This window comes from Papio anubis, chromosome 1 (genome assembly GCF_008728515.1).
Source record: "Papio anubis isolate 15944 chromosome 1, Panubis1.0, whole genome shotgun sequence".
In the NCBI taxonomy this organism is placed as follows: Eukaryota; Metazoa; Chordata; class Mammalia; order Primates; family Cercopithecidae; genus Papio; species Papio anubis.
In genome coordinates, this window is record NC_044976.1 from 131,438,774 (window position 1) to 131,450,144 (window position 11,371).

General features: G+C 50.7%; 2 protein-coding genes across 8 annotated transcripts; both read right to left on the reverse strand.

Moving 5' to 3' along the window:
• Positions 1 to 1,859: 1,859 nt before the first annotated feature.
• On the reverse strand, positions 1,860 to 3,495 carry TSTD1 (thiosulfate sulfurtransferase like domain containing 1). 3 transcript variants are annotated; one of them, XM_009185011.4, is made up of 4 exons: positions 3,107 to 3,487; positions 2,778 to 2,900; positions 2,142 to 2,304; positions 1,860 to 2,055 (listed from the first exon to the last, which is right to left on the reverse strand). In XM_009185011.4, the coding sequence occupies exons 1-4, from the start codon at positions 3,180 to 3,182 to the stop codon at positions 2,004 to 2,006; spliced, it is 414 nt and encodes a 137-aa protein (XP_009183275.1). In that variant the 5' UTR covers positions 3,183 to 3,487; the 3' UTR covers positions 1,860 to 2,003. The 3 variants fall into 3 exon arrangements, with proteins under 3 accessions (XP_009183275.1, XP_009183288.1, XP_009183282.1); XM_009185018.4 differs by having other exon boundaries at positions 1,969 to 2,055; positions 2,132 to 2,304; positions 3,107 to 3,495; XM_009185024.2 differs by lacking the exon at positions 2,778 to 2,900 and having other exon boundaries at positions 3,107 to 3,229.
• Positions 3,496 to 3,524: 29 nt separating this feature from the next.
• On the reverse strand, positions 3,525 to 11,307 carry USF1 (upstream transcription factor 1). 5 transcript variants are annotated; one of them, XM_009185042.4, is made up of 11 exons: positions 10,342 to 11,307; positions 7,745 to 7,866; positions 7,310 to 7,359; positions 7,032 to 7,147; positions 6,592 to 6,693; positions 6,221 to 6,416; positions 5,894 to 5,981; positions 5,047 to 5,105; positions 4,810 to 4,904; positions 4,436 to 4,564; positions 3,525 to 4,245 (listed from the first exon to the last, which is right to left on the reverse strand). In XM_009185042.4, the coding sequence occupies exons 1-11, from the start codon at positions 10,423 to 10,425 to the stop codon at positions 4,156 to 4,158; spliced, it is 1,131 nt and encodes a 376-aa protein (XP_009183306.1). In that variant the 5' UTR covers positions 10,426 to 11,307; the 3' UTR covers positions 3,525 to 4,155. The 5 variants fall into 5 exon arrangements, with proteins under 5 accessions (XP_009183306.1, XP_009183319.1, XP_009183300.1 ...); XM_009185055.3 differs by having other exon boundaries at positions 7,063 to 7,147; positions 7,745 to 7,836; positions 10,342 to 10,464; XM_009185036.4 differs by lacking the exon at positions 10,342 to 11,307 and adding an exon at positions 10,285 to 10,306 and having other exon boundaries at positions 7,745 to 7,836.
• Between the last annotated feature and the right edge of the window lie 64 nt (positions 11,308 to 11,371).

Genomic DNA, 11,371 nt, shown 5'->3' on the forward strand with positions numbered 1-11,371 from the left:
CAAGCTGGGCCAAGCAAGAATTGTGCATTTTATTATAAGTAAATTATGCCTCAATAATAATAAAATGCTATAACCAAATTATAATAAAGAGCTGGGGAGGGGAAAACATAAGACTAAAAGAGTTAAGACAAAACAAAGAAGGAAATAAGGCCCCAGAAGAAACTTCCCAACCTTTCTGAAAACCAAAACATTTTCGGTATTTGGGGAAAGGGTAATTGACACTATTTGCCAGACTCTCGGTTAGACTCTTTCATATATTTCAACTTTATCTCCAAACTCAACAATGTCTGGCTAAACTCATACAGTAATGTGGCAAGATGAGCCCAGGGAGAAAGTAGGATAGCTGTGTGACAGGGAAGCTGGACAGCCCAGATGAATAGCAGATTTCATTGTGTATGGAGTGCCTACTATGAGATAAAAGATGTAGGAGGGGCCAGGTGCAGTGGCTCACTCCTGTAATCTCAGTACTTTGGGAGGCAGAGGCAGGCGGATCACCTAAGTTCAAGACCAGCCTGACCAACATGGTGAAACCTCGTCTCTACTAAAAATACAAAATTAGCTAGGTATGGTGGCGCATGCCTGTAATCCCAGGATGGATTACAAGAGCGAAACTCCATCTCAAAAATGAATGAATAAATGAATGAATGAGGGCTGGGTATAGTGGAGAAGGCAGATGGGAAGAAAAGGACGTGAGAGAAAGGCAAGGAATGCAGGAAATGTGTGAAAGTTCTTCAGAGGCATGAAAACTCAGAAACCTGGATTCATTTCTGACTCAATCTTCTCTTCCACAGATTAAGGAATACATTTTCCAAAAATCAAACTTAAGAGGTAAAAACTCTGCCACAAAAATATTTAAAATGTATTGTGCATCAAACTATACACTATATTAGAAGGAAGTCGTATACCTACTGTGTAGTGCTGAATTTTGTTTCAGTAAGCGTGCATAATTTCATCTTTTTAACCAATTAAATTTTGTTTTTTTTGAGACCAAGTCTGTCTCTGTCACCCAGGCTGGAGTGCAGTGGCGTGATCTCGGCTCACTGCAACCTCCACCTCCTGGGTTCAGGCAATTCTCCTGCCTCAGCCTCCCAAGTAGCTGAGACTACAGGTGTGCACTACCACACCCGGACACTTTTTTAATTTTTGGTAGAGATGGGGTTTCACCATGTTGGGCAGGCTGGTCTTGAACTCCTGACCTCAGGTGATCTGCCACCTCGGCCTCCTAAAGTGCTGGGATTACAGGCCTTAGCCACTGCACCTGGTCAACCAATTAAATTTGTTAAATCCAGTATAAGAGATCAGTGTTGATAAAAACCGAAACCTGGTTTTGGTGGCACAGGAAAGGCTCCTCATGCCTGTAATCTGTGCATGACACATCAGTAGGGATGAAGGGTGCTATCCATTCCCTCACCCAAAGGCCTGGGATTGCCCTTTCACCTCCTCAATCCATAGACAAAGCAGCCATAGACAATAACCAAAGTTCACAGCAGCCAGCCAGTTGGGGCCATAGTTTGCTGACCTCTAAAGCAGTGGTACCTGCTTCTGGCTGCATATAAGAATCACCCCAGGGGCCCATAAAGCCACTAATGCTCCGGCTCCACCCTCCATATTCTGAATTAAAAAATAAAACAAACAAACAAAAAAAACTTGCTGATTCTGATGTGCATTCTGGGTTGAAAACAGCTATTCTAGAAGTACTGTACATTGTAGCCTCTCAGGAAACTGCTAGAATTTTGCATGTGGGGAGTGCTAGGGGAAGCAGATGAATGCTGAGAAATGATGATCCAGGACTGAATTGAGGTCTAGATAAAGATTAGAACTGTTTTCAGTCCACCTGACACATTAAGTGCTTCCAATACTTTGATTAAATGTTCTTTATTTGATGCTTTTGTGTACACAACACTATAAGGAGTTGCCCAACTCACCAAGTCAGCCCCTTCACACCCTTAGTTAAGGTGGCCATTAAGGGGCCAGGGGGTGGCAATCAGTAAGCTGCCTCCTGCCTAACCCTCTTTCTCCAACCATTCTCTATAGGCCCCAGCGTAGTTGCGAGCCCTGTGGAGATAAAGAAGGGTGAGAGACGGACAGGAATGACAGGTAGTCCCCATCACCTCCCAGCTAGCAGCCATACCTCCCCGTACCCAGTGTATCCAAGACTCCGGGCCAGTTGCATGGCCTGGAGGCCCCGCTTGCCCATCTGACAGAAGAAAATGAGATGCTCATCTTCCAGCTTTGGCTTCTCAGCAGAGTACAAAGCCTGGAAGGCAGCTGGCTCCATCTGCAGAGCACTCTCCAACTCGGACACTGGAGGAGTGGAGAGGGTAGAAGGGAAAGCCGGCAGTTTGGCACTCAGGTTCGGAAGCTGGGCCTGGAAAGGCTGGGTCCCGGGGGCCCCCAAACAACATATGATAGCCATCCCCTACCCCCACCCCAATTTCAAGAACCAGAAACTAACGACTTTTGAATGCGAGCCACTCCCCAAGCCGTGAGGAGGCGGGGCGGGATGCTCCCTCAGGCGTCCAGACTTGGGGAAGTCAAGAGAAGCTGGTCTGCCCCTCTCCTCTCCACCTGCTGTCTTCTCAAACTGGATGGGCCAGTTCCGATGCCAGGATCCGCCTCCTATCAGTCCTTCCTAGGAAGCTGAGGGCTGGCTCCCGGGAATGCAGGACCCCCATAATCAGTGCCTTCCCCATTCCATCCTAAATGAGGTCCCACTGGCAAAGACCCTCCTGAACAGCTCTATTCCACCACCTGGGCGTCCCCTCTCCACCCTATACCCGGGATGTTGAGCGCCCCTGGGATGGTCCCAGCTGCCGCCTCCTCCCGAGAGCGCACGTCGAAGAGTCGGGCCCGGCCGGAGGCTAGGAGTGAACGGAGTTCAGGGAGCGAGACCGTGGGCGCTGAGGAAGGGGCGCGACAGCCTTCAGGAGAAGGGGCCTAGGAGTCATGGCCGCCACGGTATCCCCTCACCTGGCAGCGCCCCTCCCTGGTAGGGTATGCACCAAGACCCCTCAACCACGCCCCTTCGCTCCCCCACCCCACTCCCTGCCACACCTCAACTCAGGGGGCCAAGAGGACCGCGGTCCCAGGCATCCCCCGCAGGTACCTCCAGCCATGGTGCGCGCAGCAACTGCGAGTCTCCGGAGTGCGGCCCCGGCCCGCCCTCTCGTAGCCTGCAGCATCTCCCACTCGCTCCCGGAGCTGAGACCGGATCCGGAAGCGAGGGCACCGCCTCCCGCACCGCCCCCCGCACCGCCCCCGCAGCACCTGTTCACGGCGCCTCTAGCACCAGTCTACTGCAGAAGCCCTTAACATTCTCTAGCGTGGGCCAAAAACGACAGACCTGTCTGGCCCAGGTACCAGGTCTCCGGGTAATAAGTGCAGGAGCAGCACCCCACCCTGAACTTAGCACAGCCCTTACTGGTCAAAGAGCAATGCCCCTCCCTTCCAGCCTGTGGCCCCACAAAAGGAAGAAAAACAGACAACTGTGGCTTTGAACAAACCCCCACCCCAATTTCAAGAAAAAAAAAAGGAAAAGGAAAGAAAAAAAAAAAAAGACCCCCATAAGGGGGAAGGCCCCAAGTGGACCCCTGCCTGTTGTTCTCTCTGGCTTCAGAGACGTCTGCATAGGCCTCAGCTTCTCGCTGGCCAATCTCCTCTTCATGGGCACCAGCCACTGCTAAACACCCTTCCCCCACTTCTTGTGTAAGCTTGCTCCCCTGAGCCACAGGGTGCACCTCTAAACCTCAGCTCCAGGGAAAGGAAGAACCAATGGAAGTGCCAGAGTCCTGGGGCAAGCCAGAGCATCACCTGTCAGCAGACCTCTGCCGGGCACTCTAAGCAAGTACAGGACAAGCCCCCCAGTTTAGTGTGTCCAGTATCCAGCATGGAGGCAGCACATGCATTGTGCGAGAGGAGCACAAGGGCCCAGGGGTTGCATGGTGGGGGTGGGCAAGGCTGTCAGTGCACCTCCACATTGTGTGTTTCACACCACTGCAGGCTGCCATATCACAGGGCCTCAGTTCAAGGACACACCTTCTGAACTTCCCCCTGTCCCATGCCAGAAGTGGGCAGTGAAGGAAAGGGGCACAGGATTAGGCTGTTGCTCCTGGGCTATCTGCAGTTCTTGGGCCCAAAGCCCCTGAATCCCCATAGTTAGTTGCTGTCATTCTTGATGACGACCTCTAATCCGTGGTGCCGCAACTGAGCTCGAAGCAGCAGATTCTTGTTTTTAAGATCTTCCACCTGACAAGGGAAGGAGGCAGTAAAGGAATGGGTAGTAAAGTTGGCACTACCAAGCCCCTGAATGTATTCAGACATCCACTGGTAAGGGGAAAAGATGAAGCCCTCTCCATGGAGAACAAAGTAGAGGGTGTCAAACTGGGTCAGTGGCTAGCAGAGCTGAGAAGGGCTGCACTGGGGGTAGGAGTCTGACCTGTTGTCGAAGCACGTCATTGTCCAGCTGCAGTTGGTCAAGCCCCTGCAGTTCTTCAGACAAGCGGTGGTTACTCTGCCGAAGCTCCTGGATATAATCACAAGCTTTGGATAGAATCCCACCTTTACTCTGCAAGATAAGGTCAACAAAATCAGGACTAGGATTTCAGATACCCAGCTTGCTTTCCAAAAGTAGGTTCCTACTTCGGACCTCATTTTCCTCTAAGGAAGGTGGTATAATATCTCCCAGAGATACAGGAACCTCAGGGAGAGATAAGACTACCGTCATGTGTGCCCCTCTTTCTACCATTTCTGGAAACAATACCAGGTGACAGAATTCAGGCATCCTGCCCACTACCAGGGTCTTTCCATGACCTGGCCAGACTTGGTGCTCTCCATGGAGCAGTCTGGGATTATCTTGGAGAGCTGCACGATCCAGTTGTTGATCTTGTCTCGGCGGCGGCGCTCCACTGTGGGGCAAAGTGGAGGACAAGGTGACTCAGTGAAAACTCGCCACAAGTCCCGGGGTAAAATTACCTAACCCTCCACCCCTCAGACATCACTGCTGAGATCACACCAGACAGCTCCTAGCTCCACCCAGATCATACCTACCTTCATTATGCTGAGCCCTGCGTTTCTCATCCCGAGTCGTCCGGGGAGCTTCTGACTTCCTGACAACAGAGCCCAGGGTGGCCAGAGTAAGAAGACAAAAGTACATGATTGGAGTTTGGGGTTAAGGAATTATACAAGATTTAGCAGGTACTAGGACCACTTATGGGTAGCTGGGTGTGTTGTCTTACACCTGTAATCCCAGCATTTTGGGAGGCCGAGGCAGGCGGATTGAGGTGAGGAGTTTGAGACCAGCCTGGCCAACATGATAAAACCCTGTCTCTACTAAAGATACAAAAATCAGGCCGGGTGCGGTGGCTCAAGCCTGTAATCCCAGCACTTTGGGAGGCCGAGACGGGTGGATCACGAGGTCAGGAGATCGAGACCATCCTGGCTAACACGGTGAAACCCCGTCTCTACTAAAAAATACACACACAAAAAAAAACCTAGCCGGGTGAGTTGGCGGGCACCTGTAATCCCAGCTACGCGGGAGGCTGAGGCAGGAGAATGGCGTAAACCCAGGAGGCGAAGCTTGCAGTGAGCTGAGATCCGGCCACTGCACTCCAGCCCGGGCGACAGAGCGAGACTCCGTCTCAAAAAAAAAAAAAAAAAAAAAAAAACAAAAACAGATACAAAAATTAGCCAGGGGTGGTGGTACACATCTGTAGTTCCAGCTACTTGGGAGGCTGAGGCATGAGAAACGCTTGAACCCTGGAGGCAGATGTTGTGTGAGCTGAGATCACGCCACTGCACTCCAGCCTGGGTGACAGAGCGAGACTCTGTCTCAGAAAAAAAAACAAAAAACAAAAAAAACACTTACGAAATTTGAGAAGAAACAAGTGTCACTCACGGGGAATAAGGGTGAGTCCTAGGGGCAATTGAGCGCTGGCTTCCTCCCTGCAGTACTTCTTGTGGTGACATCATCACAAAGAATTGACCTGCGAAGATGCAGGGTAGGTTCTGTCAGGACATGGGTAGGAACCTCACCAAGCCCTGAGGTGAAGACCCTGGGCCCCTCCTCTAAAAAGAACACGTTAATAGAAGAGCAGCCCCGGACTCACTGCCTGCCCAGATCTTAATGATCACTAAGAGTCATGAGTGAAGGCTCACTGCCTACCAGTCATGTCCCACAGCCTATTCTAGCCCTTTCAGCCAGCATCCTCATGCAGTATCTCACCAGTGCCAGGAGGGGTCGCCTGCCCCAGCAGTGCCTCTGAGCCCTGGGTAGTAACAACAGCAGCTGTACTCCCCGATGTGGTACCCCCTGCCCCATCTCCCACTGCCGTGCTGGGGAAGTAAGTATAGTGCGTCTCAGCAGCTGTCCCCTCCGTGTCAACTGCATCATCACTGGTGAAAGCACCCTGGATCACCGCCTGAGAGAGAGAGAGAGAGAGAGAGAGAGAAACATCCAGGAAAGGAGAGCCTAGTGCTTTGGGACAAGGCAGCCCTAGACGCCTCACTGTTTCTAGCTTCACCCCCATCCTACTAATACCCTTCCTCATCTTACTTCTCAGAACTCTAGTCACCTCCCCAGCCCATACCCTGTACCTGGGTCATGGATTGAGTGGCAGGGTAGCCACTGATGGCACCAGTTCCCTCAGTTTGGCCATCCAGCTGCCCCTCAGACACCTGGATCACCCTGTACATCACCTAGAAGTGTAGAGGAAGGCAGAGGAAGGGAAAGAGAGAATAAAAGATTAAGTGTTGGGAATCCTAGGGCCCCTCATAAAGCTTCCCTTGGATAGGGCCCCAAAACAAAGTCCTTCAGAGACACGGATTGAGCCATTCTCCCTTCTCTCCCCACACAGAGGTTTCAGCATACACCTAACCTCACACCAGTCTCTACTGCAGTATCAGCACCCCCCTCCCCTGAAACAGTCCACTCTTTCAACTCATCCTCCAAGCCAGGTCTCCCCAAGACATGTTCAATTACCTCCCTCAATCCCAATCCCAAATAACACCTGCAGCCACCTGGCCCCCTCCCTTACCTGGCCCCCATTCTCAGTTCGGAAGACGTACTTGACGTTGGGGTCAGGGAAGGTGGCAGCTGACTGGATGCTGGCAATAGCCACACTGGTTGGGTCTTCCCCAGTAGCCACTGCACCTGAATTAAAAGAACAAAAGAAAAGTCTGTGAGTTAACTGGCTTTCTATCCCCGTTCCACGTGCATGTCACTGAAGGAGGAGGATGCACAGGAGATGGTCTGGTGGGGGAGGAAGGGAGGCCATGATGGGTTCTTAGTCTTGGTTCCGTCTCTAGCACTCACCTTCCTGAATCTGCACTGTCCCCTCTTCCGTTTCAGCTGTTTTCTGCTGCCTGTTTGTGGTGAAAGGACAAAAGGAAGAGTATGGGAAGAAGTCAATGAGAAGCTCACCGGCCCAGTAACATATGGCTGCAAACTCATTGGCATTCCCAACAGAAGCTGAGTTAGGTTAGAATAACAACTAGTGTTTGCTGTTTACTATGTACATAAGCACTAAGCTAAGTACATCACATGTACTCTTATTTAATATTAAAAACAACACCATGAGATAGATAGCACTACTTCCATTTTATAGATGAAGAAACCAAATCACACAGTAAGTGATAGAGTAGAACCTGAATCCAGGTCTGCCTGACTCCAGAGGCAGTGCTCTTGGCCATTTTGCATTCTTCCAGGCCACCCATCTTTCATCCCAGACCCTACCCCTTCTTCACTCACCCCTTCATCTCTCTGTGAGGGGGCACATCCGAGGAACTGGTCCTTTTTTGGAAGTCTTTGTATCTCCTATTCACAGGCCTGAGTGCTAAGTCCTGGTAGAAATCATGAAGTTTGCAGTGAGTCTAGGAAACAGAACAGTATCTCCGGTTCTAGAACTTAGGTTCCATGAACACACAGCCAGGAAAATAACCCAGTCATCTGCAGGGGACAATCAGCCTCCACCATACTGATGTTGAGGACTGGCCTACAGTGACTGAAAAAGCAACTCTACAAATAGTGTTCCTCGTCCCTCCATTATCACTCCAACTCCTGGTAGAGAGGGGATAATTATACTGGAAGACAGAAACAACGCTTTTTTTCGAGACAGAGTCTCGCTCTGTCACCCAGGCTGGAGTGTAGTGGCGCGATCTCAGCTCACTGCAACCTCTGTCTCCCGGGTTCAAGTGATTCTCCTGCCTCAGCCTCCCAAGTAGCTGGGATTACAGGTGCACACCACCACGCCTGGCTAATATTTGTATTTTTAGTAGAGACGGGGTTTCTACTAAACCATGTTGGCCCGGCTGGTCTCGAACTCCTGACCTCGTGATCTATCCACCTCGGCCTCCCAAAGTGCTGGGATTACAGGTGTGAGCCACCGCACCTGGCTGAAACAACACATTTATCTTTTTTTTTTTTTTTTTTTTTTTGAGACAGTCTTGCTCTGTTGCCCAGGCTGGAGTGCAGTGGCACAATCTCGGCTTACAACCTCCGTCTCCTGGGTTCAAGCGATTCTCCTGCCTCAGCCTCCTGAATAGCTGGGATTATACACGCCCACCACCATGCCCGGCTAATTTTTGTATTTTTCAGTAGAGATGGGGTTTCACCATGTTGGCCAGGTTGGTCTGGAACTCCTGACCTCAGGTGATCCGCCTGCCTCAGCCTCCCAAAGTGCTGGGATTACAGGCATGAGCCACCGCACCCAGCCAACAACACATTTCTAAATGGATCACTATTAAAGCTATTATGACCTGCCATGATGGCAGCCTCATGGGAATCAGGAAGGGCCATGTATTGGCCCCACCATCAAAAAATACCGTGTCATGGACACTGATACTTCTTCCAGTTTCTCAGCCACATATTGTCCACCAAGACATTTCTGTTCTCAAACCTAGGAAGAGGAAATCTCAAGCCTACTACCACTGGAAGAATGTCCCTGACCACAAAGACTAGACTTGGCCTTTGGGCCCCATTCTACTGACAGGATTCTTGTTTTGGGGTATTCCGATTTATATAATCTGTTAGAAACCCTAAAGCCCAAGTGGATCCTCTTCAAGCACCCTCTATTTTATTCATCAAGCCTTCCTGTAGAACAACACAGTTGCTAAAATGTTGCTATGACAACTCCAAATCAACTGAGCCTCAGCAAGAAGGGGAAAAAAAAAAAAACTAAAAAACTAAAAAAAAACAGGGTTCTGAAGAAGAGACAAAGGGGGAAGAATCCACCTACAAGCTCTGCCTTAGGACCCTGACACCCAGCCAGAGGGCAGGAAAAACAAAGAGCTGGGCAGACATGCCTCCAGAAAGAAACAGCTACACAGTACAAAGCAATAAGATAATCCCAACACAAAAGGGGCAAGATTTTTAGAAATTCTCTACCCATAAGGTCCTCCAAACCTTTCCTATCCAAGGAAAATTTTCAGTGGATAAGCCTTGGAAAGACCGCGTCCGAGGAAAATGTTGAAAAAGGAACTGAAAGCGAAACCGTCCAGAGGAAGTAACGCTGCAAGGAGATCCCAGTCGATAAGGGGAAGTAACACTAGTGTTTTGGGACCACCTACATTTCCATCTTCAAACCTGAAGAGGAAATGCCCTGCGAAGCTTGCCGCGCTGACTGCAGGGGAAGGCAATGAAATAGAGGGCCCGGCACAGGAGGCATCTCTATTGGCCACAGCTGTCAGCCGGGGCAGTCTCTGAGGACACCCAGCAACGGGGTCAGGGTACTTATTCAAATCTTAGTTGGACATCCGGAAGCATTTCCTAGGCATTAGGGATCTGTGACACGGAAACTGGAATGGGACGTTGTGATGGGCACGCTCAGGCCAGAAGGGCCCAGTAAGAGCCCTTGCTAAGTCTGGACACAAAGGGAAAAAAATCTACTCCCGAAAGAAGTCAGGCGCCTAGACCTTGCCTGAGAATGAGGCGTCTCCCTGCAGGCTCTCCAACCAGAAGGCGCTTAAGGAGCTGAGCGCCCGCCAGGCGCGAGCCCGGGAGCCTGCGCCGTGACCCGCAGCCCCGCAGTCTAGCCCCGCGCCCCAGCTGCTCCGCGGAGGAGGCAGGAAAGGACATCGGGGACTAGGGGGCTCAGACGCCCGGTGCTGGCGGCTGCGGCCCGCAGCTGGACGGCGCAGGAGGGCTGGGACGCTCGCGCTCGGGGGCAGGGAGTTTGGCCCACAAAGCAGGGTAGAAGATAAAGAACCAGCACAACACCCCCCCCCCGCCCAAAACAAAGGCTTCCTCCCCAGCAGTGTTCTCTAACCACAAAAAAGGAAACAAAATCAAACCTGCCCTGCCTTGCCAGTCCACCCAGTTTCCAGACTTCTGCCCGGTCCTACACTCACCGGCCAAGGCCGTCTCAGCCGCCGATTTTCTCCAACTGTGTTCTCCCTCTCCCGACCTAGGTAGCTCCATAGACAGCTGCTCATGCGCACTTGCAGCCCGCAGCCATGTTGGTGAGGGGCGGAAGTGTCGCTCTCGGCCCGCCCACAAACTCAAACTCAGAGCCGCCCCACTTCCGCTCACTCCATCTTGATGAGAGCTGATGTTTGTGGGTTTTCTGTGAAGTCGGGAAGAAGCCGTGTCCTGGAGTATGTAGCTGAAGCCCTGGCCACTTTAGACAAGAACGGGAAAGAGACGACTAACTTGTACTGACATCTTAGTGCTGGCAGGGCATTTTTTCATTCCAGGAAAAAAGAGAGAGAATCCAGCTGAGATGAAGGGAGGGACGTCTGACGGAGGCGCCATCTTTAACAAGGGCTATTTGGGAGGCCATCTTGGCTCAGGGCGTCTTTTTGAAAGATTACCTACCTGCTAGAGATTACGACCTATCAGGGCATGCATAGAACTGGGTATGTTCCTTGTTATTCTCGTCGGCAGTCACTAACCCAAAGACCCCAAAGCTTCTAGTTTTCTAAAGGCTCACACTTTCTGTGACAGGAATCTTGATTCCTGTTCTTCTCAATCAAGACCTACCCTGAATGGATTTGGAGTAGTGTGGTATAATGGGAAAAATTCAAACTTGGGGACGAGGCAGATCCAGGTTTCAAACCCATCTCTGCCACTTCTTACCTCTGAGACCTTTGGCAAACATTTTGACTTAATTGAGCCTTAGTTTCCTCATCTATAAACTGGAGATACTAGCACCAACCTTCCAGACTTATGTGGATTAAATAAAATCAAGGACACAGATTTTACGAGCACAGGATACTTAGTCCAGTTCCTGGCACATAATGAGCATTATGTAAATATAAGTTTCTCTTCCTTATTTCGTGACCACCATGAACCTAGCTCTAGTTTCTAGCCACTAGTCTCCATGACAACAAGTGAGGAAGAGCACCCAAACAACAAGAAGAAAAAGAATGTTTTGCCAAA

What these genes read in the sequence shown, in the direction of transcription:
- TSTD1 (XM_009185011.4), bottom strand. Translation starts at nt 3,182, where the DNA reads ATGCTGCAGGCTACGAGAGGGCGGGCCGGGGCCGCACTCCGGAGACTC. An exon ending in TGCGCGCACCATGGCTGGAG is followed by an intron (nt 2,901 to 3,106) that starts GTACCTGCGGGG and finishes CCCCTTCCTCAG; the next exon opens with CGCCCACGGTCTCGCTCCCT. An exon ending in CGGAGTCTTGGATACACTGG is followed by an intron (nt 2,056 to 2,141) that starts GTACGGGGAGGT and finishes TTATCTCCACAG; the next exon opens with GGCTCGCAACTACGCTGGGG.
- USF1 (XM_009185042.4), bottom strand. Translation starts at nt 10,425, where the DNA reads ATGAGCAGCTGTCTATGGAGCTACCTAGGTCGGGAGAGGGAGAACACA. An exon ending in GAACTGAGAATGGGGGCCAG is followed by an intron (nt 6,694 to 7,031) that starts GTAAGGGAGGGG and finishes CTACACTTCTAG; the next exon opens with GTGATGTACAGGGTGATCCA. An exon ending in CAGGGCTCAGCATAATGAAG is followed by an intron (nt 4,905 to 5,046) that starts GTAGGTATGATC and finishes TTTGCCCCACAG; the next exon opens with TGGAGCGCCGCCGCCGAGAC.